Source organism: Hemiscyllium ocellatum, chromosome 12 (genome assembly GCF_020745735.1).
Source record: "Hemiscyllium ocellatum isolate sHemOce1 chromosome 12, sHemOce1.pat.X.cur, whole genome shotgun sequence".
In the NCBI taxonomy this organism is placed as follows: domain Eukaryota; kingdom Metazoa; phylum Chordata; class Chondrichthyes; order Orectolobiformes; family Hemiscylliidae; genus Hemiscyllium; species Hemiscyllium ocellatum.
In genome coordinates, this window is record NC_083412.1 from 26,038,945 (window position 1) to 26,066,210 (window position 27,266).

At 39.1% G+C, this 27,266-nt stretch overlaps 1 protein-coding gene across 2 annotated transcripts in view; it reads right to left on the reverse strand.

Moving 5' to 3' along the window:
• The window catches only part of sh3kbp1 (SH3-domain kinase binding protein 1), a 162,209-nt gene that overhangs the window by 38,663 nt on the left and 96,280 nt on the right, over window positions 1–27,266 (reverse strand). For both annotated transcript variants that reach the window (XM_060833438.1, XM_060833437.1), the window contains exons 7-9: window positions 20,457–20,532; window positions 16,586–16,680; window positions 3,294–3,395 (exon numbers count right to left, since the gene is read on the reverse strand). In XM_060833438.1, the coding sequence (XP_060689421.1) occupies window positions 3,294–3,395; window positions 16,586–16,680; window positions 20,457–20,532 (273 nt within the window). The remainder of the gene's footprint in view (window positions 1–3,293; window positions 3,396–16,585; window positions 16,681–20,456; window positions 20,533–27,266) is intronic.

Consider the following 27,266-nt stretch of genomic DNA (forward strand, 5'->3'; position numbering starts at 1 on the left):
CATTATGTTAACATTACAAATCTCTATCGACTACCAATTTAGATGAGATTAGGCTGCCTCAACCCAATTGCTATGTGCAGTACTAAGCAGCCAAATCAGTATAAACTCTCTCTCTCTTTTTCCCCTTTACAAATAAATGTGAAATCAGTTCTAAACTGGTCCCTTACTTTGAGGGTGGGTTGGTGTGTGGGGGTGGATTTATTTTAAAGCTGATTGAACCTTAATCTCCCTTCAACAGCACAATGTGTTGGAAGTTGAGCACTTGTAATATGTCAATATAATCTAAATGAACCACTTACTCACTAAAAGATAAGAAACAGTAAGCAAAAAATCCAAGCAACTCATTCACAAACAAAAATCACATATTATGCTAATCAGCCAACTATTCCACACAAACATCCATATTCCTTCCCCTACCTGGCCTGACAATCCAAAGTTGGAGTCAAAATAAAGTTTTGGGAAAACAAACGCTTCAGGTTAAAGAAATGGAACTTTTGGGTCTCATTTGAAATAAGCTTCATGTTTTGCTTTTATTTTCCTCTATAACCCCACAACCTGTTGCAGCTAACAGCACCCAAAAACAGGAAACTAGGCAGATCATGTTTCAAAAGCAAATAGTTTTCTCTGTTGTACTTCACAGCACCATATACGAATGTTAGAAACACAAATACAAAAAAATTGTAGCACTGGAGAAGCCATTCAGCCAATTGTGTTTGTTATTGCCGATAAAGAGTTACCAAGGCTGAACATACCTTCCAGTTTTTGCCAACAGTCCTATAGGTTACAGCACTTCAAATGTATATTGCAGGTTTCTAAAAAACGTAATGGTGTTCCTTACATGGCCATCCTTTCAAAGTGTGCCAGACATCCCGACTCAAAGGTAGGGACATTATGACTGTCACAAGAGCTCGAGCATCTTCCTTCTAAAAACTTTCTTCTAATCCTGTTATATTAATATACAATGACCCCTCTACTTTTGAGAATAGATGCTTTCCATCCATTCTTTCTAAATCCCTCAATTTTATAAATCTCAATTAAATTTCCCTTCAGCCTCCTGTTCAAAAAAGATTCCAGCCTATGCAATCTGCCCTTGCAGCTAAAATATTTTAATTCTGTTAAGGTCCTTGTAGACTTGGTCTGTATATTCTTGTGTGCAATTTCATTCTTCCTGTAACGTGGTGACCAGAATTATAAGGTGTGCTATAATTTTGCCTCAATAATGTTTTATACAATTCTGGCATAAACCTCTGGCTCTCATATTCTTTGCCTCAGTTAATAAAGCAAATGGATACTGTCTGTAAGATGTAAGCGCAGAGGCAGGATATTAGCCCATTGAGTCCACCCCATCATTCAATGATCTTGCCATCTTTAAGGATATTTAAATGGTCATTGGATAGTTACATGGACAAAAATGGAATTGTGAAGGTAGATGGGCTTCAGATTGATTTTACAGGTCAGTGCAACGTCACGGGCCGAAGGGCCTGTACTGCGCTGGAATGTTCTATGTTCTATATCAGGGCTCATCTGATAAACCTCAACTCCTATTTCCTACCTTTAACTCAGAACCCTTGATGCCCTTACTCGTTAAGAATCTGTCCATTTCAGCCTGGAATATACTTAGTGACCCAGACTCTACAATAAAGAATTACACAGACTTACCACTTCAGAGAGAAAAAAAATCCTCCTCATCTCTGTCTTAAGTGGACTGTCCCTTGTTCTGCAATAATGCCCTCTAGTCCTAGATTTCCTTACAAGAAGGACTCCTCCTCAATGACCCTATCAAGCACCTTAAAAATCTTACATGTTCAATAAGGTCTCCTCTTGCATTCATTGGAGTCTAGGAGATTAAGTCCAAAACAACTCAAGCCCTCCTCATAAGACGGTCCCTGCATACATGATATCAGCCTAGAGAATCTCCTCTGGACTGCCACCAATCTTTCCTTGGATAAGGGGCCCAAATATTTTCACAGTATTCCAGCTATGGTCTGACCAGTGCCCTGTATAATTTTAGCAAAATGTCCCTATTTTTATACTCCACTGCCTTTAAATATTTTATTTGCCTTCCCGATTACCAGCTGAACTTAGAAGTTAGTTTAAGAGGTTTCATGCACAATGACATTTAATTCCTCTGATCTGTAACTTATTGCAGTCTTTCATCGCTTCAGCTCTTCCATTCTTCCTGCCATAATACATAACCCTCACTTTCATATATTAGATATCATTTGCCAAGCTTTTGCCCACACACTTAACCTATCTATATCCCTATTTAGACTCATTATGCCATCCTCACTACTTGTGTTCTCAAATATTTTTGTATTATATTTTTATAGCAGTCAACTCATTACAGATCTGGATAGCACACTCGGTCTTCTATTTAGCCAATACTCAATGCAGATATCCTTTTCCTAACATCATGGCCTTTATCTTATTAAGTAGCTTTACATGTTGTACCTTAACAAATCCAAGCATCCATCTACTTATTCGCTCGAAATATTTCCCTTTTTACATCTCATGATTGTGACTCTCCAGAGTAATTCCCACATGAAAGACACTTCAGCTCAAATAAGCTCTCCAGTTAGTATTTTCTTGCATTCTTCTTTGCCAAACATGCATTTCCCTGCTGTATTGATTCAGATGCTAGTTTCATTTCCTTTCTATTTATGTCCACTGCTTTTCCTTTGTCGTTTTTCTTGGATTTTGGACATCTGGGTTCTGCAGCGAGCCCTTGTTTTTTCCTTCCTTTTGACACCTAATTCCTATTCACTGAAGTAGCATTGGGTAAGTTTGGAGCCAGCAAATGGTTAAAGTTTTAGGACCATAGCCTTCAGTGTCTCCATGTTTCCAATGATCACAGTTCCTGACAACACTAAATTATCAGTTGTAATATAAATTCAAGTCCAGTTTTACTGCATTATAAATTATTAAAAGCACTGTGGAGAATTAGAAATGATCAAATATTTAACTTTTCTTAATATTCAGGGAGAATACAATCAAATTAAGAAAATCAGCATATTGCTTAGAGACTTTATTATACTAGTATATTTGCACACCCCACCCAGAATCTCATTTCAAGAACTGCTCAAGACTCAGCTTCTTGCCAAGAAAATACCACTTTCCAAGTAGAGTCTCAGCAGACTTAAGAGAACAGATGGTGCTGTACCGTATAATAATTAATTCAACATGCTGTGGTCTTTTGGGTATAAATTAAATTGCACATTTTCATAAGCCTGATGCCTTTAAAAAGCAGAGGAAGAATGCTAGTTCAAAGTTACAAGTGGCAGAAAGGTACTTACCTCTTTTTCAAAGTCAGGTGGCAGAAGCTTCACAAAGTTATCTGGAAAAACGCCCCGTTTACCATTGATTTCTCCTTCCCACCATCCAGCATCTGCACATTCCTACAGGAAAATAAATAATTGGATCTAGCAATTTTCCCAGCATTCACAATTACAATATAGGATTCTCAACCATCTCAGAATGAATTTTACTCCCAACCGCCACCACCAATTGCTGCTTTTGGCAGCCTGTGAGGTCAGTGATTGTACTCATCAATGATTTTAAACTTCATGTCACAATGGTCCACACTTCACCTGAAAAGCCAGCATTTCCTATGAGAGCTAGGCACAGCGGCTGTAAGTGGTGTATGGGAATGGCACAGGCAAAAGTATAGTCAGTTAAAGGATTGGAAGCCTGAGGACCATACCGTGGGTGAACTGTGAATGATATTTTCAATGATGGGAGAATGGGGAATGGAAACAAAGGATTCTCATTAGGGCAGGGAAAACTTCCTCAAGTGATATATTTCACGTAACTTTTGAAGTAGAGGCAAAACATTATTGTCAAAGGCATAGGACATATATTTGAGCATGGGTTACAATATTTGATGATGGGTGGGGGGGTGGTAGGTGGAAACAATGTAACCAAAGTAGAGAGCACAATCATTAAGGAACAAATGACTGCTTCCTTTATTGAGTCGGAGCTCAAGAAACGATTTAGAAATGTTGGTGCAAACCAAGTTTAGGATGATGTACTCTCTGAGAATTACCTCAGAAACCAAGCTCGCTGTCCTTTGTGCAAATATTTTGCAGTTTTTGACATGTAAACTCCAACTACAAAAACTCTTAGTTTTGACCAAGACTCCCAATTTAGAATGTGACATCGATATGTAACCAGAATGGAGTTCAGAATCCAAAGAGACAGATGAAGTCTATTGAAAGTGACAATAACCTGAAACTTGACCTTATCTTTTGCAAAAATGTTGGAAATCAGTTATATCAAACCCTCAGTGGGTTATTGCATTAGTGGTTGGTATGAAGGAAATGTGACCGTTATCTCTAATATTATTGCTAACTCATTGAACTTGCACTAATAACCATTAATAGTAGAACCAGAATTTCATTCCTCCGCTGACTTTCCCCTCTGTGAATCACACTCCTTCACATTTCCCTCTTCTTCACTCTCTCTGCAAAAATAGCCTCTTAGGTCTTAGTACCTGCACACTAACATTCTTAGCCATATGGGATTGGAGTGAATTCAGGAACATTCTTCCAAGGCATGGAATTATATTGTGAGATCAAACATGTCATATGGTCAGAATACAATTTGATCAAATCTCCAGGTATACCTCCAACTAACCTTGCAGTAAGATCTATATTGGAAGAAACAGATACTAAAATACATCCAATTAGCCTTCCCATATTTATAGATACTAACAACTGAAGTCTTAACCAAACCCAGTGGAATAACCGACATGAGATTCGAAAACGGTGGACTGAGTGTAGCATGGGTATTGCAGCTGCTCCCAAGATTCAGGTTTATTTCTAATTTTACTTCTAATTTTCTTAGAGTCATGAATAAGAAATGTTTGGAGGGATATGGGCCAAGCACAGGCAGGTAGGATAGTTTAGTTTGGGATTATGGTCAGCTCAGACTGGTTGGACCAAAGGATCTGTTTCTATGCTGTAGACTATGACTCTAAAGAAATAGGGCTTTCAATTATTCACATTTAACTTCTGCAATTCACATTTTTTTTTTGGAGATTCACATTTTCAATTTGCATTACTTGAAATGCAATGTAGGAGAATGCATGTTAAATCTGTTGTAATTTTATTACAATCAATTGCTTGCAATACACAGACGACATCTTGGAACCATCATCAGTAGTCTTCCTTACACCTCAATTCTTTACAGTAACCTGCATTTGTGCAAAATTCATTTTCTGCATAGTGATTTTGTTACCAATACTTCTTTATGTTTTGTCAAGTTTTATATTCTACAGAATTTGGTTATTATCAGATTGCTCTGAATTCAAACAGGAATACTTATTGGAACAAACAAAAGTAGTCAAGAACTAAAAAAAAAATGTAACTATACACTTTCTGGCATCTGTAATCTCCAAAACCTTTCACATGCATTCTTAGACCACTGCAAAAGTTTATAATTATTTTATCCAATATAATAAATTCCACAGCTTCAGAAGAATGGTCAATTTCTGATATCCACTCTAAATTTCAACAATCTCAGTTGGTGATGATCTGTGAGCGTGTTTCACATCTAAGACTAGAGTGCTCTGGTATTTTGTCTTGTATCATGCGTTAGCTGTGAGTTAGTTGGTAACATTCTCGTCTCCAAGTCAGAAGTTTGTGGGTTTAAGTCCCATGTCAGCAAATGAGCTTAAAAGCCAAGGCAGAGAATGGCCTACACTGTTGGAGTTGCTTTCAGTTGAGACATCAAGGCCCCATCTTCCTGAAGTGGATTTAAGAGATCTAATTTCTCTGTTTAAAGAGAAAGGGCTTAATCCTAGTGTACCAGCCAACATTTTCCCTTAGTTGAGAGCGTGGTGCTGAAAAAGCACAGCATGAGTAGGAAAATCAACGTTTCAGGCATAAGCCTGATATAGCCCTTCCTGATGAAGGGCTTAAGCCCAAAACATCGATTCTCCTGCTCCTCTGATGCTGCCTGACCTGCTGTGCTTTTCAAGCACCACACTCTCGACTCTGATCTCAAGCATCTGCAGTCCTCACTTTTTCCTAACATTTTCCCTTAATTAACATCACTAAACACAGATTTTACCTTGTCATTCTCATACTGGTACTTGGGGAACATAAATATATACAATTTGGCTGGTGTGTTTCCTACATTAGAATAGCATCTACAATTGGAGAATATTCAGTAGCTGCAAAATGTTTTGAGACGTCGGTTGGTACGAAAGGTACAAAATAAATGCAAATGTCTTTTTGGAAATTGTCCATGATTAACTAGGAGACAGTGAGGACTGCAGATGCTGGAGTACCAGAGTTGAAAAATGTGGTGCTGGAAAAACACAGTAGGCCAGGCAGCATCCGAGAAGCAGGAGAATCTCCTGCTCCTCAGATGCTGCCTGGCCTGCTGTGTTTTTCCAGCACCACATTTTCCAACAAAAACTGTCCATGATTGCCTATTTTGTATTGTGGCTACATCAAACCTGGCAGGCTGTAGCTTTCCATTGATTAATTTAAGGATTAGCTCATTCACCTTTCAATACTGTGACCTAGAGTGTCCTTGGCCCTTCCTCCAGGTACTTACCCAGAAAATTCCAAATCAACCTATGGCACTCAATTGTGACTAGTCCTAGGTGACCAGTCTAAAATCTGTCCTGATTAGGAATCAAAACTTACTTTCCTCTTGTTTTATATTTTTTACTTATGAACATGTTACCAATTACCTAAAAACTAAACATTTTTAGTTTTAGTTCCTGCCTTCTTTCTTAACTTCTAAATGTTGAATTCATTCCAGTTACACTTGAAACCATCTCAATCCTCTTAACTGCAACTATACCTACAATTACTTCACTTGAGGTCACCACTGATGATGTTACCTAGCCAGGTAATGAAATGTCTGGATATCAAACCTACAGCTCAACAAGCAAATTAACACCCTAAACCTCAACATGAGCTACAAACCTTCACAAACCTTGCATGCAACTATACCAATCATTGTAATACTGCAACTGGATGCCAATCAGAACTGCAGTTTTCTATGGCTTCCATTACCATACAGATGTTATACAGATAACATCAGGAATAGCAGATGAGGGGACAACTATAAGAAGGGGGGCAGTCAACACAGGACTGAGGGTGTTGTACATAAACGCACGCAGTATGTGAAACAAGGTAAATGAGCTTGTAGCCAAGACTGAAAGTGGCAGGTACAATGTTGCTAGTATCACAGAAACATGGATGCAAGGGGATCATGGCTGGTAACTAAATAAACAAGGACACACGTCTTATTCAAAGGACAGGCTGATGAGTAGGAGGTGCAGTTGCCTGGTTCATAAGAAATAAAATTAAATTGATAGCAAGAAATGATATTGAGCCAGAAGGTGTAGAATCTGTGTGGGCAGAGGTGGGGAACTACAAAAGGAAAAATAGACCCTGACAGGAGATGTGGGCTTACTAGCAGTAGTCAGGATGTGGGGATGAAAGTAAATCAGGAAGTAGAAAAGGCATGTAAGAAAGGCACAATTACAATAATCATGGGGGACTTCAATATGCAGATTGGTGGCAGATCCCAAGAAAAGTGAACAGGCAATTCTGGAGTTGATGATGCATAATAGGGGCAGACTTTATTAGGGAGCTTAAGGTGAAGCAACTCCTAATTGGCAGTGACCATAATATGATAGAATTTACCCTGCAGTTTGAGGAGGAGAAGCTGAAATCAGGTGTAACAGTATTACAATTGAGTAAAGGTAACTACAAAGACATGAGAGAAGAGCTGGCTAGAATTGAATGGAGGGGGAGAAGACTATGGATCTGCAATGGCAGGGGTATCTTTGGGTAATTTGAGAGGCACAGTAGAAATTCACCCCAAGGAAGAAGAAACATACTAAAGGGCAACCAAAAAGGAAAAGCATAGAATTGGAAGAAGCTTAGTGGGAAACCAAACGATTAGGAAAACTTTAAAAACTAACAGAAGGTACCTTAAAAAAAGGCAATAAGGGAGATGATGATGAAATATGAGAGTGAGCCAGCTTGCAATGTTAAAGAAGACAGTAAGAGATTTCTTCAGCTATCTGAAAGGTGAGCAAGAGGCAAGAGTGGACATTGGACCACTGGAAAATGAGGCTAGAAATGTCATAATGGGGAACAAAGAAATGGCAGAGGAACCAAAATGATATTTTGCATCATTTTCACCATGGAAAACACCAGCTGCATACTAGAACTTCAAGAGACGCAAGGGGCAGAGGTCAGTACAGTGGCCATCACTAAGGAGAAAGTGGTAGGGAAGCTGAAAGATCTGGGAGGTGGATAAATAACCTGGACCAGATGGGCTACACCCCATGTTCTGAAGGTGAAAGCTGAGAAGATTGTTCAGGTATCGATGGTAATCTTTCAGGGAAGGTCCCAGAGTACTGAAAAAAAAAACAATGCTCAAAAAAAATTGCCCTGTTTAAGAAGGGAGGGAAGCAGAAGACAGAAACTATAGGCTGGTTGACCTGATTTTGGTCATTGTTAAGATTTTACAGTCTATTAAGTATGAGATTGCAGAGTACTTGGAAATGCATGGTGAAGTACAGCTGAGTCAGCACGGCTTCATCAAGGTGGGGTCATGCTTGACAAATCTATAAGAGTTCTTTGAGGAAGTAAGAAACAAGTTAGACAAAGGAAAGCCAATGGACATGAGCTATTTGGATTTCCTGAAGGTCTTTGAGAAGGTGTCACACAGAAAGCTACAAAGTCCTTGGTTTTGAGGCGAGGTGCTGGCATCAATAAAGGATTGCCTGACTGACAGAAGGCAGAAAGCGAGGAATAAAACTATTTTCAGGATGGCAGTCGTGGATTAGTAGAGTTCTGTAGGAGGCTGTGTTGGGACCATAAGTATTCACATTATAAATTAACGACCTGGATGAAGGAACATAGGGCATTGTTGCTAGGTTTACAGAAGACACAAAGACAGGTGGAGGGGCAGATGGTCTTAAGAAAGTGTGGAGACTGCATAAGAATATGGACAGGCTAAGAGTGAGCAAAGAAATGACAGATCAAACAGAGTGTGGGAAATTGTGAGGTTATGCACTTTAAGAAGAATAAAGACTAGATTATTTTCTAAACGAGGAAATACTTTACAATTTTGAAGTACATGGAATCTTGGGAGTCTTAGTTCAGGATTCTCAATGTTAACATACAGATTCACTGGCAGCTGGGAAGGCAATTGCAATATTAGCATTCATTTTGAGAAGATTAGAATGCAAGAGTAGAAATGGACTGGAGTTGCTGTACATGGATCAAGTCATGGATTTGTTCACCAAGCCAATGTGCTTTTCTGCAAATGTTTTGATGCCTCGCTAGGCGACATCATTAGTGCATTTTTGATAAGGTGTTGGTGGCCTGTCCCGCCCGGTATTTATATACCTCTGTTTGTTGGTACTTCTGGTTCTGTATCCGAGTGGCTTGTATACAGGGTCCAGTTCAATGGGTCTATTAATTGAGTTCCAGTTGGAGTGCCAGGCTTCAAGGAATTCTCTAGCAGGTCTTTGTTTTGCCTGTGCTAGGATGGTTATATTGTCCCAGTTGAATTTGTGTTCTTTGTCATCTATGTGGTTGGAAATGAGAGAGTGCTGATCGTGAGCTGATGTTTGTGCACTTGTATGGTCAATTTTCCTCCTACTTGTCTTATGTAGTGTTTGTCACAGTCTGTTCAGGGTAGCTTGTAGATATCGTTTGTCCTATTGGTTGAGTATGTTGGGTCTTTAACCTTTATGAGGAGCTGGTGGAAGGTGTGTACTAGTTTGTGCACCACTAAGATTCCCAGAGGTCTGAGTAGTTGGGTAGTTATCTCTGATATGTTTTTGATATGTATGGTGTGGTTGCTATTGTGTCCGTTATATAGTTTTCTCTTCTTTGGGTTTGTCCCATAAGTACCAGAGGATAGTGCTCTTGGGGTACTCGTTTCATTTAATCTTTGAATAAGTATTCCTGTTCTGCATTCTGGAGTTCATAGGAGTACATGAACATCAGCTCGTCATTGCCAGACACAACCAGCAATCTCATTTCCAACCAGACAGACAACGAAGGTCACAAATTCAACTAGGACGACATAACCATCCTAGCACAGGCAAAACAGAGACACCTCAGAGAATTCCTTGAAGCCTGGCACTCCAACCAGAGTACCAGATATACAAACCACTCAGATGATATGGAATCAGAAATGGCAACAAACAAAGATATATAAATGTGATGCTGGACAGACCACCAGCACCTCATTAAAAATGCACTGATGAGGTCACCTAGCGAGGCAATGAAATGTTTGCAGAAAAAACACCGGTTCGGTGACTGAATCCACGACTTCATCCACAATCTGAGCTACACATCTTCTCAAAAACTGTAAAAGGATCTGCTCAGACCACATTTGGAATGCTGTGAACAGTTTTACACCCCATATCTAGTGATGGATATTTTGGCACTGGAGGAGTTCAGAGGAGTTTTATAAGAATAATCCTGGGGCTGAGGGACCTGTCATATGAGGAGCAGTAGAGAACTCTGGGTCTGAGTTTAGAAGGATGAGGAGTAATTGGATTGAAACTTAGAGAATACTGAGAGGACCAAGTTGCGTGGGAATGAAAATGATGTATCTACTAGGAGAGACTAGAACCAAGCACATAGCATAAACGTGACATCATTTAGAACTCAGATGAGAAGGAATTTCTTCAGGCAGAGGATGGTTAATCTATGGAACTCAATGACCCTGAAAGCTGCGCAGGCCAAGTCACTGAGTGAACTTTTGACAGAGTTAGATAGGTTCTTGATTAGAAAGGGGATCAAGGGTTACAAGGCAGCAAGAGGATCGGTTGAAAAGCATATCAGCCATGACTGAATGGCAGCACAGAAATGATGGACTGAATGACATAATTCTAATTCTATTGTGCTTTATGGTCTTATAACTTTGTAAAATTGCTCTTAGTTACACATTAATTAGATATTTTAATTGCTTTGCTATACTATGTACACATTGATAATACCAAATCGATTTTGACCAGCTTTATTTCATTATCTCTGTACTCATTTAATCCTGCTCATCTTGTAGTTTTTTTTTTAATCCTTTTGGTATGGGTGACAATCCAACAATTATTACCACCTACTCAGGACAGTGATAGAATGTGCGTTCTTCTTGATCTCTACATTCTGTATGATTAAGACACTCATTGTAGTGATTTGACAAAAAGAAAATGACTTGTTAGCTCACTTTAGAGCCCATTTAAAAGTTAACCAATTGGATGTATGTTTGGACATTCAAATAGGTCAAGATCGTTTACAGGATTGGTTTCCTAACTTCGACAGCAAAAATGAAATTTGTTGATTTTCTGCAGTCACCTTTACACATCCCATTTTTAAAAAAACTTCTAGATCTTTTAAAAAAACTCAATTCAAATTTACAAACTTCAATGGTGGAATTTGAACTCTCATTCTCTGACAAATTAATCCAAGCCTCTGTATTACCAGTCCAGTAACCATTTTATATAGCAATTACAATAGATTTTTTTTGGTGCAGTGGTAGTGTCCCTGCTCTGGGCCAAAAGATCTAGTCCCAATTCAGGATGTGATAGCCCTGAAGATATGTCATAACAGGTGGATCAAAAATCAGAGTGCACACGTGGCACAGTTGTAGGCATAGATTCAACTTCCACCTACTCCAGAGGTGTGCCATAACACATCTGAACTGATTGATTGGAGATCATTTAAGCAATTAAATACAACATTTTAATGCTGTTCAATCCCACTAATTCTAATTTCATAAGGACAATGACCAACAAGGAATGCACTTGTAGCTAATTGGAAATTCAGGTATGACACAAATAGTAAATCAGAAACAGAATAACCGATATAGTCACGAAGCAGGTAAGCTCAATGGTCTCCATCATTAATAGCTCGTGCATTCACATTAACATTTTGGTTTCATGTTAGCAAAGCTGAAGATTACAGAACAAAGACACAGAAATGGAGAAACAACTATTCAGTATTGCTGAGACAGTTTTGTTGCCAGTGTGTTACAACTCACTGGAAACTTCAAACTGTTTAATTAAGGGATAATGTCCTGTTGAAAAACATGGATGCGGAAGCTTAACATTGTGAGCATGACAACATGCTTCACTTCCATTGCTTTAGTTGCAAGTCATCTTTGCAGCAGATGGAAAATGTCAAGAAATTCTCTAATGTATTCCATATCTGATATTAAAAAATCATTAATATAGGGTTGGGAGTATACCATTAAGCTCAAGTCTTTTTGACCATTCAAATAAATCATGACAGGTATATAACCATTCATACAAATGAACTAACTGACAGGCAATATATAGCCACCTTTGATCCATTTCCCCTAATACCTGAAGGTTTAAGAACATTTCCCCACAGATGCTGCCTGACCTGCTGAGCGCTTCTGGTATTATCTGTTTTTATTTTTGGATTATCATCAGTTGTGTTGATAACTGACAAAAAAAATTAAATATTAATTTTGTTGCAAATCAGGAAAAGTTACTTGTTGTAGTACTACATATCTAGCTAGTGTTATAGCAAATGCTAAATTAGATGTAAATGAATCTAGTGATCTATTATAAGTTACTTTTCTGGGATATGGTTTCTCCACAGCGACTCTCAAACTAAGATAAAAGTCTCACCAAAAGGCTAATTCTTTTAGATGGACTGGAGCACAGAAATTAAACTTTTGAAGCAAGTATCATGCATCATCTTGAAAATATAGAAGTCTTTTAATTGTTTACAATGCTAATTATTCAAGAAATGTCATGAGATTCTGTTAAAAAGAAATTAATCTAAAGAGAAAGCACATGAGAATAAATATTTTTGTCACAGTAAATACAAAATAACTAAAGACTTCTTTTAATAAAAGGGCACTACTGCTCAAATGCTCTTTAATTACTCTTCATGTTTAAATTACAGTTCTAAAGTAAACAGTTTCATTGCTATCCAAAACCATAACAGTAAAACCTCACTGAAACTATTCTAAAGGCAAATAAATCTTTTGAATCATTTCACCAGCTGCATGAAAATCGAGATTCAGATGCAGCCTGGGGAAATACTAAAACTGTTGAATTGCAAACATTCCTTATTTGCAGGCAATTGAAGAAATTGTGGCTATAACATATGCATCAGTTGATGCTTTACAATATTGAAAATTGAAGATCTTGCTAAGTACAATTCTCTATAGTACTGTGGAATGCAGATGTATTTCACCTGTGACTATCCCCATCTCAAATTGGTGTGTAGGTGGTGTTGGCCTCTCAGGGGAGCTTGAGCAGTGACTCTCAGATTTCTGGTACCACGACTGGCTCAACTGTAATGTGGGCTATATGTCAGGTTCCAAGCAATCAATTGTAATGAGGAGCTTTCCAGTCTGGGGCACAGACAGACATTTCTGTGGCCATCAGAAAGACACTAGGATAGTATGTTGCCTCCCTAGTGCCAGGTCAAGGAAGTCAAGGAAAGGGTGCAGAATAATCTGAAAGGGGAGAAGAACCAGCAAGAAGTCATTATGTTTGTTGATACCAACAACATAGGTAGGGAAAGGGATGAAATTCTGCAAACTTAATGTGGGAGACCAGGCAGGTCGTTAAAAAGTATGTCCTTGAGGGGTAGTGATATCAGGACTACTATCAGAACCATGTGATATTGGGAGGAGAAATAGGACAATAGAGTAGATGAATGTGTGGCTAAGGAGCCGATGCAGGGAGCAAGGATTCAAATTTTTGGACCACTGATCTCTTCAAGGGTAGAAAATACCTGTATAAGAGGGATGTGCTCCTCCTAAATTGAAAAGGACCAACATACTTGAGGAGTGCAGCAAACAAAGTAAGACTGATAAAGTAAACTGGATTTACTTCAATGCAAGAGGCTTGACAGGCAAGGCTGATGAACTAAAGGTATGGTTGGAAACATGGGACTGGGATGTCATAGCTATTATATAAACGTGGCTCAGGGATGGACAGGACTGTCAGCTTAATGTTTCAGGGTATATTTGCTATAGGAAGGATAGAAAAGGGACAAGAGTAGGAGAGGCATTTTTGGTCAGGGATAACAGTACCTTGGGGGGGGACATTCCTGGGAGATCATCCAGTCAAGTTATATGAGTAGAACTTGAAATAAGAAAGGGAAGACCACTTTGTTGGGATTGTATCATAGGCCCCCCTCTACTCAGCAAGGAATTGAGAAACAAATATGTAAAGAGAGCTCAGATACCTGCAAGAAAAATAGGGTCATAACGGTAGGGGATTTTAACTTTCTAGACGTAGACTCGGTCTATCACAGTGTTAAGGGTGTAGATGGGGATGAATTTGTTAAGTGTGTCCAAGAAAACTTTCGTATTCAATATGTATTTACAAGAGAAGGAGCAATACGTGACCTTTTGTTGGGAAGGAAGACCGGTCAAGTTATGGAGGTGGGGAAGCTCTTTGGGACAAGTGATCACAATTCTATTAGTTTTAAAAGAATTATGGAACAGAATAGAACTGATCAAAAAGTCAAAGTTCTAAATTGGAGTAAGGCCAATTTTGACGGAGTGAGACAAGAACTTTTAAAAGTTGATTGGGCGAGGCTACTTGCAGGTAAAGGGATGGTTGAGAAACGGAAGGCCTTTAAAAATGAGATAACGAGGGGTAGTTTTGGATAGATAAACAAGGATAGAAAAATTCCAAGGACCTGAACAGATGTTTTTGAGAACTCCATGGGAAGCTGGGAAGACATTGCTGGGCCCCTTGCGGAGACATTTGTGCCATCAACAGACACAGGCGAGGTGCTGAAAACTGGAGGTTGTCTAATGTGGTACCATTATTTAAGAAAGGCTATAAAGGAAAAGACAGTGAACGATAGACCAGTGGACTTATGTCAGTGGTGGGCAAGTTGTTAGAGGGAATTGTGAGGGACAGGATTTATCAACATTTGGAAAGGCAAGGACTAATTAGGGATAGTCAGTATGGCTTTGTGCATGAGAAGTCAGGTCTCACTAACTTGATTGAGTTTTCTGAAGAGGTGACAAAGAAGATTGATGAAGGCAGCATTGGAGACATTGTTTATATGGACTTCAGCAAAGCATGCAACAAGATTCCACATGGTAGACTGATTAGGAAGGTTAGATCCAGGGGAACTAACCAACTGGATACAAAATTGGGTTGAAATTAGAAGACAGAGGGTTGCTTTTCAGACTGGAAGCCTGTGACAAGCAGCGTGTCACAAGGATCAGTGCTGGGTATTGCTTTTCGTCCTTGGCATAAATGATTTGGATGTGAATATAGCAGGTCTGGTTACTGGGTTTGTAGAGGACATCAAAATAGGTGGTGTAGTGGACAGTGAAGAAGATTGTCTTATAGTTCAATCTGACGTTCATCAGATGGGCCAATAGGCTGAGGAATGACAGGTGGAGTTTAATTTAGATAAATATATACAATTAATGGTAGGGTTTTGGGGAATGTTGCCAAACAAAGAAATCAAGAGGTACAGCTCCACAGTTCCTCGAAAATGGAGTTACAGGTAAAGACGGCATTTGGCATACTTGCCTTCATTGGTGAGAATGCCAAGTATAGGAGTTGGGATGTCAAGTTGCAGTTGTACAGGGCATTTAGAAAACTGCAAATAATTCTGGACACCCTTCTCTGGGAAATATGTTGTGTAAGTTGAAAGGGTTCAGAAAAGGTTTACAAGCATGTTGCAGGGACTGGAAAGTTTATAAAGGAGAGGCTGGATAGGCTGGAGCTTTTTTCCCCCGAAGTGCCGGAGGCTGACGGGTGACCTTATAGAAGTTTATAAAGTCATAAGGGGCACGGATAGGGTGAAGAATTAAGGTCTTCTTCCTAGGGAGGGAGAGTCCAAAACTAGAGGGCATAGGTTTAAGGTGAGAAGGGAAAAGATTTTAAAAAAACTGAGATATAACTTTGTCAAGCAGAGGATAATGAGTGTATGGAATGAGCTGCCAGACAAGTTGTGGAGGTGGGAGCAATTACAACATTTAAAAGGCATCCGGACAGGCGTACAAGTAGGAAGGATTCAGAAGGATATGGGTCTAATGCTGGCAAATACAACCAGGTCAGATTGGGATGTCTGGTTTGCATGCACAAATTGAACTGAGGGGTCAGATTCTGTGCTGTATAACTCTGTCACTGTACAATTAAGTCTGAAATTCATTTAATTGGATATAAAGTGGAACATTATTATAATAATGAAATGTTATTAAATCAACATACATTAGAATCAGTTATCTGTTCTCTCCCTTGAACCATAAAAGTTAGGTTAAATTTTCAAGAAATTTGGTAGTTTATTTTTCAATAAATCACATTTGTCTATGGCCTTTAAACAATTAAATGATTTGAGCAATATGAAAATACAGCTCTCCTTGTAGTAATTCATTTGCATATCTTAGTAAAGAAAGGATTTTTCAATTTTTAATTTTTCAATACATCACATGTGTCTGCAGTCTTTAGTCAATAAAATGATTTGAGGAATATGAAACAATAAAACTCTCTGCAGTAATTCACTTGCATACCTTCAAGATAGGATATGTAAGTTATTTGAATATTTTGTATACAAAATATGCAACAAAACTATCTTCATACCTTATTTATAATAATTACAATCTCTCCTTCTCGGATTGTCAACTCATCTTCATTCTGTGCTTCATATGGGAATAGTACTTTGCAATATTCCTTACCTGAAACCAAACAAGCACAAACTAGTCAACAATCAGCATCGTAAACTGCTGAGGTAAACAACTTCAGTTTTTAACATTTTCAAACTTGAATATTTTAGTGCAGTTGCAATTTATGACTGATAGTCACAGAGTCCCTTTTCCAGGTCAAAACTGAAGAAGCCACACTGGTAAATTAATTCCAAATGAAATAGTCTGTTGCACTGGTGTGATATTTTATTTTGCCGTATATAATTCATCACAATGACTGAGTGAAAAGAGTTCATGTACATCTTTAGTTAGGTCAGTGAAAGCAACGGACTACACACCTAATACCACCCAGGATTTAGGATGACATGTGGATCAGTGGTTAGCACTGCTGCCTCACAGGGACCCAAGTTTGATGCCACCCTCAGGCAAGTGCAGTGTGCACGCTCCTCGTGTCTGCGTGGGTTTCCTCCAAGTGCTCCAGTTTCGTCCCACAGTCCAAGGTGTGAAGGTTGGATGGATTGACTATGTGGAATTGCCCATAGTGTCTATTGGCGTGCAGACGGGATGGATTAGCCATGGGAAGTTCAGGGATACAGGGATAGGGTAGGGGTGAGGGACTGGGTGGGAGGGCCAGTGTGAATTCGATGGACCAAGTGGCCTGCTTAATCACTGTAGGGATGCGATGATTTTATTTATATTACTGGAACTTAACATTTTAATTTTACATTAAATTGCAATTTTCAATATATACACCAGTTGTAGGTTTGCTCACTGAGCTGGTAGATTTGTTCTCAGACACTTCGTCACCATGCTAGGTAACATCATCAGTGAGCCGCCAATGAAGTGCTGGTGTTCTGTCCCACTAGTGTGTGTCTTGGTCTGTTGTGTCTGGTGATATCACTTCTGATTCTTTTTCTGAGAGATTGGTAAATGGGGTCCAAATTGATATGTTTGATAATGGAGTTTCTGTTTGAATGCCAGGCCTCTAGAATTCCCCGTGCGTGCCTTTGTTTAGCCCGTCCCAGGATGGATGTATTGTTCCAGTCAAACTGGTGTTCCTCTTCGTCTGTATGGATACTTGTGATAGTTGGTCATGTCTTCTGGTGGTTTATTGGTGCTCATGTATCCTGCAGACTAGTTTCCTGCCCATCTATACAATGTTTGTTGTAGCCCTTGTAGGGTATTTTGTATGCGACGGTCATTCTGCTGGTTGCTGGTACGGGGGGCCTTTAAATTCACCAGGAGCTGTTTCAGTGTGATGGTAGGTTTGTGGGCTACCATGATGCCTAAGGGACAGAGTAGATGGGCGTCATCTCAGAGATGTCTTTAATTTATGGCAGGGTGGCTAGAGTCTCTGGGTATGTTGACTTTTCTTATTTAGGTCTGTGTATAGGAATCCTTGGACTGCACTCAGAGTAGTTGTTCCTGAATACATTGTATAGATGTTTTTCCTTGGCTTCTCGTAGTTCCTGGGTGCTGCAATGTGTTATGGCTCAATTAAAGGATGTCTAGATACAGCTCCGTTTGTGGGTGTTGGGATGATTGTGAGTGAGTATCTGGTCAGTGTGTGTGGCTTTCCTGTAGACGTTGGGATGCAGCACCCCATTGGCTTTTTGTTCCACTGTGACGTTTAGGAAGGGGATTCTGTTGTTCTCTTCCTCTTTGGTGAACTTTATACCAGTAAGGATGTTTTTTGTGCATTTGTGGGTTTCTTCTAATTTGTTGCGTTTCATGATGACAAAGGTGTCATCCACATAGCAGACCCAAAGTTTGGGCTGGATCGTGGGAAGGGCTGTTCATTCAAACCTTTGCATAACTGCTTCTACCAACAGTCCTGATATTGGTGATCCCACAGGCATCCCATTGATTTGTTTGTAGATCTTGTTGTTGAAGGTGAAGTGGGTTGAGGCACAGGTCTTCTAGTTTGAGGATGCTGTCCTTGCTGATGGAGTTGGTGCTGTCAGGTGTTTGTGTCCTTGGTTTGTCTAACAGCGAGTGTTTCTTTGGCTCAGGTGATGTTTATTGATCTGAATAGGGCTGTCATTGTCAAAGGAAACCATGACCTCATCATCCTCTATCTTGATGTCTTTGATAATGTTAAGGAATTCCTGGGTGAAGTGGATAGAGTGGCTTCAGTCTTCTCCTTGGTGTTTCAGTTTGTTTGCAGTCCCTTTGCTAATCTATGTTGGTGAACCGGGAGGTGAGACTATGGGTCTGAGGGGGAGTCTTATTTATGTACCTTTGGTAATCCGTAGAAACGGGGTATGTTGGATCCTCCAGGTTTCATTCTTTGGAGGTCTGTTTTGTTGATTTCACCTATCTTGTTAAGTTTCTTCAGGGTTACTGTGATACGTTTTTCTCACTGTGGAGTCGGGTCCATTACCATCTGTTGGTAAGTATCGATACACACAGACGAAGAGGGACACCAGTTCGACTGGGACAATACATCCATCCTGAGACAGTCTAAACAAAGACACGTACAAGAATTCCGAAATGCTTTGCATTCAAACTGGAGCTCCATTAACAAATATTGATTTGGACCCCATTTATCAATCTCTCAAAAAAAGAGCCAGAAGTGGTATCACCCACTACAACAGACCATGACAAACAAATAGAAAGTGGGACAGAACACCAGTGCTTCATCGGAGGCTCACTGATGTTACCAAGCATGGTGACAAAATGTTGGAGAATAAATCTACCAGCTCAGTGAGTAAACTTACAATCTGAGCTACAAATTTTATCCAAAATTGCATGTGTACAGAGTCTTTTAGTCCAGAGGAATGATTTGACTAATTAATCTTCTCTCAAAAATGGGAGGAGAAATGAACTGGGGCTTGATATGTGGGAATGTTGATCTAAAATTACACTCAATTTTACTTTTTGTTGATAGCAAGAACTGCAGAAAGTTAGAACTTCACATTACCATTTCACTATTACTAGTGTATGTATGGTCACCAACTTTGAGCTGCTCTAAGTATCTGCTTTTATTAAGAGTAATTTGTATAACACAGCAAATATTAACATAGTACACTTAAAAATCATCAACACAAACATGCAACAAAATTATACCACAGGCACTGCTGTTGAAAGGCAAGTCAACAAAGATTAAAAGTCAAGTTAGGAAATCTGAGCACTTTCATAAATTAATTTCAAATTAATTTATAATTCAATGTTCGAAGCTGCTTTGCCAACTAGCCTATACAAAATTATATGAAAGCAGCCAACATTTAGTTTTGATGGTTTTGGATTCTCAGTGAAGCTAAACTTCCTGTGTAATTTAGGTGTTAAGACTTAATCTGGCTCAGAGATAAAAAGCATAAAAGACCAGTTACTTCAGTGAGCCTTGCTCCACTTTGTCCAATGTTATAGTGAACGCTAACATTAGGTTCAAGTTGTACTGACATTGATAAGTCTAGTGATGGGGCAGTGTGTTCCACTATTGCACTAAAGGTTACATTTGCAATATAAATGAATTCTCCAATTCCCCTATCTCAGATGATGCATCCAAGAAGGAGAGTCAGAGTTCCTAATGAAGGGTGGCCGCTCTTCAGATGCTGCATGTCCTGCTGTGTTTTCCAGCGCCACCCTTTTAGACACCAACTCTCTAGCATCTGCCATTCCTATTCTCCCTGTCTCAGCTGAAGATCAGGCAAGGATTTTAAAAGTAGCAACTAGGATAAAGTTACTGTTTTTCTTAAAGTTTGCAACTTTACATACCATCAGCGAAAACTAAGAGGAAACAGTATATTTTATTTTGTGTTTAATTTTAGAAGCTACTCAAAAAAACATGTTATTTCACTATTACTCACCCTTCGGTCTGATGTCTGATTCAGACTTTGTTGGCTCCTGAGAAGTCACAGTTGAAGCTAACTTTTTTCCAGAAGTCTAAAACAAACAGTGCAATAAATTATATGATTGACAGCATTTGCTCTTCCTACCTGAGCAATACTTCTACATCCTTGACTTCACAAATAAATGGTTACAACATGATACCCAGAGATAAATGCCAAGCATATGATTTCATGGAACCTTACAGCACAGACGACCATTTTATTCCACTATACCTGTGCCTTTTCTTTTAAATTACTAAGCAATTAGTCCAATCCTCCTGCTTCATTCTAGTAACCTTCCATATTTTCCTTTCAAATATATTTATCCAATTCCCTTTTGAAAGTTGTTATTGAACCTATTTCCATCACCGAGAGACAGTGCATTCCAGATGCTGGAAATCAAATAAACACAGAAAATTGCTCGACAAATTCAGCAAACCTGGCAGCATCTATGGAGAGAAAGTAGTGTTAACGTTTCAGGATAAAGCAACAAAACTCAAGATCTGGTGAACACTGATGCCCAATTCATAGAAGAATACAATTCCTACAATGTGGATCCTTGCAAGTTCCCTACAACAGAAGTCAGTCTAGACAGCTTATAGTTCTGTTTTCTCTCTCCCTTTTTGAGCAATGATGTTACATTTGCTACCTCCACATCTTAGAAGTTTAACAATAGCTGCAACGATGCTGATATCCTTGAGAACTTTGATGTTCCTGTTCTGTTTCAAGGGCTGGAATAAGTTATAAAAATGATTACAAGGGTATGGAATAGCTGGACTCTGATGATAGCAGGTTCATAGATGACAATTATTACATTTCTGGATGTCATTTCAGGAAAACAATCTCTAATTTGTAAACTATTACATTATTCTTTTGGTTGAGAAGGAGCAGAGTTACAATGCAGCCCATTCCTCAAAGAGGGTCATGGTGGATCAGGTGTACTTAAGATGAGGTTGCGCTGCTTGTATTGGTTTGGGAGGTCTTGCAAAAGTGTATCACATAATACCAGCTCTGCTCTGCATGACTGAAGGAGGCAAAGAGGGGACTGATGGAAGCTGACGAATTGGGAGAACAGAAGCATCTTCCAAGGAGGAAGGTCAGAACATTGAGCAGCAGGAACAGTGTAGCAGTGTTGGGAGGTGCAAGCCAGACAGAATTTAATTGACAACTAACTCCACTACGTGAAATCTGGGTCCCATGATCATTCTTTGACTGTAAATGTGTTGGTGCTTAAAAAGAGAGCACTCTATTTCTGTTGTGAGAAGCAAATGGAGCTTCTGTTTGTTGTTTAGTGAGTTTTTCTGTTGCTGAATTAAACTAAATGCTGAGGGGCTTTTGTAGACATTCCAATATATACTGAACAATAATGATGCTATGCTACACTGCATATTGGGGAACGAATAGCACAAACTTAAATGTAAGATGGGATGTAAGACAGGTAAGCTGTGTGGCTTTGTGCTTAAACAGCGATAGATGTACAAATGTGCACTCGATGTGCAACGAAGTGTCACCATGTGCCCTGAGAAGTGTTACTTTGTGGTCCCTATCCGACTATGTGCATGGTGAAGGGCTACTCCATATATCCAACGCTTGATCAGTTGCATAGCTGGAATTCCAAGATGATACTAGTGCAAGGGATATTGAGGTAGCCCAACAGTGGCAACAACTACCACCTACAAGGAATGGGAAAATAAAACTGGGATGTCATGGGGCAGTGGTGCATAATGAGAGCAACATGTGAAAACTCATTAGGCCTTAAGTGAGAAACCCTCCATAAAATGTGAAAAATTGAACTCACCTGGTTTCTAGAAAGATTAGGTTCATTATCTCTGCAGTTAGTTTAAAAGATGTAGGCTATGTCTATAGAGGATTTGACAGCTTTTAGTCCCATCATTTTTTCTAGCACTTTGTCCCAATATCCCTTAGTTCAAGCTTCCCCCACCAGTGGAAATAACTTGTCAATGTCAACTTTGTCAAGGCCCTTCAGGATCTTGTATGTTTAAATAAGATTACATTTCATTCTTATAATTTGTAATGAATGAAAGCATAACCTGGTAAGTCAATACCTTCATTCCAGGAATCAGCCTTGTGAATCTCTACTGAACAGCCTCTAATACCAGTATGTTCTTTTTAAATACAATGACCAACATTGTACACAGGACTCCAGGCTTATGAACATCCAAAGTTGTAATAAACTTCCTATTTTCAAATCCAACCTGTTAACATCAAAAGGCCAAAATTCCCTTTGCCTTTTTTAAACTACATGCTGTATCCGAGTATTGCTACTGCATTTAACGCACAAGAACATTTAGACCCCTCCGCGCTGCACTTTGTTGGAGTCTCTCCATTTAAATAATAGGCCTTTTGATTCTTCTAACTGAAGTGCGTGACATCACACTTTCCTACATTCAGCTCTATCAGCCAAATTTTGCTGATTCCCACCACTTTCTGAAAACCCCATGCAGATTCCTGGTGTTCTCATCACAACTCCCTACATATTTTTTGTATTGTCAAATTTTGACACACACTGAAACCCTCTTCCAAATCACTGTTGTAGATAGTAAATAATTGAGGCCTAGGCGTAGTCCATGTAACACTCCACTAATTACATCTTTCTAACCTGGAGGATTTTTAACCCATTAATCTAGAATCTGGGTTTTACTTGCTAACCAATCCCCAATCCATGCTAACATATCGCCCCTAATACTGTAAGCTCCTTTTTTTGTGCATCCCTGATTGAATACTTCTGGAAATACAAAAGACAACCCTGAGTTTACCAAAAGCTTTGAAACTAATTTAATTCTAATTAGCAAAGCAAATGCATTTCTCTGGACTGGTGTCACTGTCAGGGCTCCAGTTCATGAGTTAGGCCACCTGCTGTTTTAGATCTGATTTTTCTAACTCAGCTTTTTTAGGAAAGAGGACACCAATATTTTAACTGCAAGAAATCCAAAGTTTGTTTGAAGTACATTCACCCTGTATTTGACAGGCAAAGCTTTTGGGGGGAAAAAGCTTTCAGTTTTAGGAATTAAAATATAAACCATAAACTAGATATTCACAATGCACTACTACAATTCTCTGAAAGCTACAAATGTGATGTGCTCAACCATCTTATCACCCAGTCAGGCTCAACTCTCTCAAATCTACCTGACAATTAGAGATTGAAACACCAGTGATGAACATAATCATTGTAGAACCAGCAATTTTCCAATGATATTAAGTAAAAATGAATGTTTCAGATATCTTAAAAACTAAACCAAGAAGCCAATTTAGATAACAAGTGGTGCACAAAATATCATAATTGCCAGTTAAAGCCTGTTGAAAACACAAGGCAGGTAAATGGAGTTGACATACACATCAGTCATAACATAATTAATTGGTACAGAAGTCTCAAAGGGATCAATGGTAAACAGTTATTACAGCATTCCAGTACCTGTGCTCCACTGTCAACAGGAAAAATCAAGTTGCGATGACACTCCCAATGTTTCCTCTCGGGTGTGCAGCCATGCTGCAACCACAAAAATTACTGCATGTAAGCCAATTGCTTAAGAATAATTTTTGTGTGCAGTCACGCAAAAGAATTCTGGGTATCATGAATTACAAAAAAAAATTGTGGGATACTAAAATCTGTGGTCACTGGTTTGCCAGGAGATGTGTGCATAAGTCAGTATCATCACACTGCTGAACAAAGTAGCAACAGAAGCTTTGGACACCATCAAAGAAGTGAAGGACAATGGTTTATGGTCTGTGATGCTGTAAGATCAAGTTTACACAAACTGGCTGGATCAACAAGACCAAGTCAACTTAGCTCCTCCTTCTTGAACATCTGTAGGGTTTAGGAGTCAGAAATGGTTTTTCACTGAAAAAGTTTGGAATAACTTCTCAAAAAATGAAAAAGAGAATTGTTTCAACAAAAAAATTTAGTGTCAAGAACACAAGTCAAATATTGTGAAATTGTATCACAAGGTTTTTTTAATATATATATTTGATCACTGGAGGGACATGACTGGCTAGGCCTTCATGTATCACCCATCCTAATTCACCAGAAGGTAGTTAAGAGTCAACCACATTGTTGTGGGTCTGAATCAAGTGTGGGATAGACCAGGTGAGGCAAAGCAGACTTCCTCCTCTAAAGAGCATTAGTGAGACAGATGAATTTGTATCCAATATGTTAGCCACTAGCCACATTTAGTTAACTGGCCCTCCAGATGTGCCTAATCAAATCTTTAATTTAGTCAGTAAATGATGGTGATTGTTGATAGATGATCCCAAAGCATATCACACATGGTGTACACCTGCGAACCTTATCCTTTTTTGAGCATTTTTAATAAAATGCCAGAACTAAACACCAAATAGGATGGTAATTTTTGACTGCTGTGAGGCATCGCTTTCTTGATTAACAAAGCGCCACCACCATTCAGTAAAGTAAATATGCATAGATGGAGAACATTTACATCAATTATTTGTTCATAAAAATGGAGTTATGATATTATTGATTCTTTTTAAAAAACTAACCCGATTATAACACAAAAAAGCTGTTACACGTCATCTGACGAAACAGCTACAAGCTGTAAATAGCTTGCAAAGAGACATACCCAGATGGTTAAAGACTTTTAAAATGCCAGAAGATTGCAAAAAAGTATATAGCATTGAAGAAAAACAGCAGACAGGCAGAATTTCAAAGAGACTCAAATAATGAATTTGTGTGTTTTGTAGAACCTTTGAATCCTCAAAAAAAAAATCACCATTTTGAAGTTTTGAACTGTGCGAAGAAATCTGGCTAAGAACAGTCGGCATGCAGAACTCCAAAATGTCATATTTGAGACCATCTTGAGTGCAGAGTTTTGACCAATGGAAGACAAAAGAGAAAAAGTATACAGAAATGCATTTCTATTATGACGGTTAAGTCAGACAACATGGAAGTGTGATATCTACAGAACTAATGAAGATCAAAAAAATCTTCTTTCTCCCCCAAACCCTTGTGTACTGTTGGTCTACCCTGGACAACAAAACACAAACCATCCAGGTACAGAAGCCATCACAGCTACTGGGTCTATTTTCTTCAGCAACCAAGAACACAAGCAATAAGCCCAGTAGTATATCAAGACAACATATTGGGACTTTCTTCTTATAAGTATTTTGTTTTATAGCTATTTGTTTTAATTTTGTACCTACAATCTCATGTTAGATTTCATCCCCATAGAACATTCAACAGTAAAAGGTGGAATAAATAAACATTTAGTCTGTTTAAACAGAAGCTTGACTGCAAGTCTACTTTATCCAGAGTCATTACAAACTAAAGCTACATTAATCTACAATTTACTGACCATGTGGTGGATACCTCTTATAGGCATGACAACTTGTATTTATATTAGTGCCTTTAACAAAGTATAATACTGCAAGCTCTTTCACAAAGGCATTACCCGCAGACAGTGAGAGCAATTTTTCACTCCATGATGGTGGGACGGGCAAAAAATTGGTCAAGTTGGCCCGATAGAGATACTTGCCTCCTTTTCACCTCTTCAGTAATTAAGTGCTGGATGAAGTGGTTTATTGGGTCCTTCTTGATTGATCAACAATTAAGGTCCTGCAGTGGTCATTAATGGCTACTTCAAGACGTTAAATTGTCAGCAGCCTAATTATTTGCCTCCCCCAAAAGGCTTTCCTTCTCAGGGCAGCTCCCTTGCTGCAAGGGGGAGGGGGAGGGGGAGATCTCCATTTTCCCAAACTAAGGGGCAGAGATGGAGGAAAGTGGATGGTCAATAAAAGCCATTCTGTGCTGTTCCCTCTGGTCTCTTCTTCCTAAGATCCTGATTCTGACCCCCCTCCCCCAATAAAAAAACCTTCTCACCACTGGATCCCCTTAAGTCTAAGCCTCCAGTAACAATCTCTAGGACCCATAGGTCATTAGCTTGCTATTGTCATTAACATCTGATGAGGCAGGAGTTCAACATCAAGACCTGCAATTCACTAATGACTCTGCCAATCAGCTTGAGCTCCAATCCAACAAATTGGCTTATAGGTGAGAGCAAAGAGTCAGTCACCACTGAATAAGTCTGCTCTTGCATTTCAGCTACAAAATGGAAAGTTTTAGAAGTCATTCATTAAGATTACAATATATCGTCAAACATTTAGCCAATGAGGTATGTTTTAAGAAGCACCTTGAAGAAGCAAAGAAAGACAGAAAAACAGACTTGGGGAAAAATTTCCAAAACTTAGGGTTTCAGCAACAAAAAGGCATGGCCACCAATGGTAGTGCAATTAAAAAGTAGTGATTTTCAATAATACAGAATTTGAGGTGTCAAATACCTCAGAGGGAAAGACTTTGAAAACAAGGATAGAACATTAAAATTGAGACACTGCCTAACCAAGAACAAACGTAGGTCAGTAAGCACAATAGGAAGTGGGGGGAAAAGATTTGATACAACTAGAACAGAAGCAAAAGAGTTGTGAAATAAGTCCAGAGAGGCCAGTATCCCATCACCAACACATTTCAAAGATGTCCAGGTCAGTTAAATTGGCCATGCTAAATTGCCCCAAGTGTTAAGTGCATTAGTCAGGGCTACATACCGGGTGGGGTGGGGTGGGGTGGGGAGGGGAGGGGAGGGGTCAGTGTGGACTTGTGGGGCTGAAGGGCCTGTTTCCATACTGTAGGGAATCTAGCCTAGTCAAGTCATCTTTATTTATACGTGAAGAGTTCTTGACACTGGTCCAGCTTCCTTCAAGCCAACTCGGAGTGAGCAGGACCTCTGATACGCCTATTGATTTTTTTTTGCACGAATCTTTATT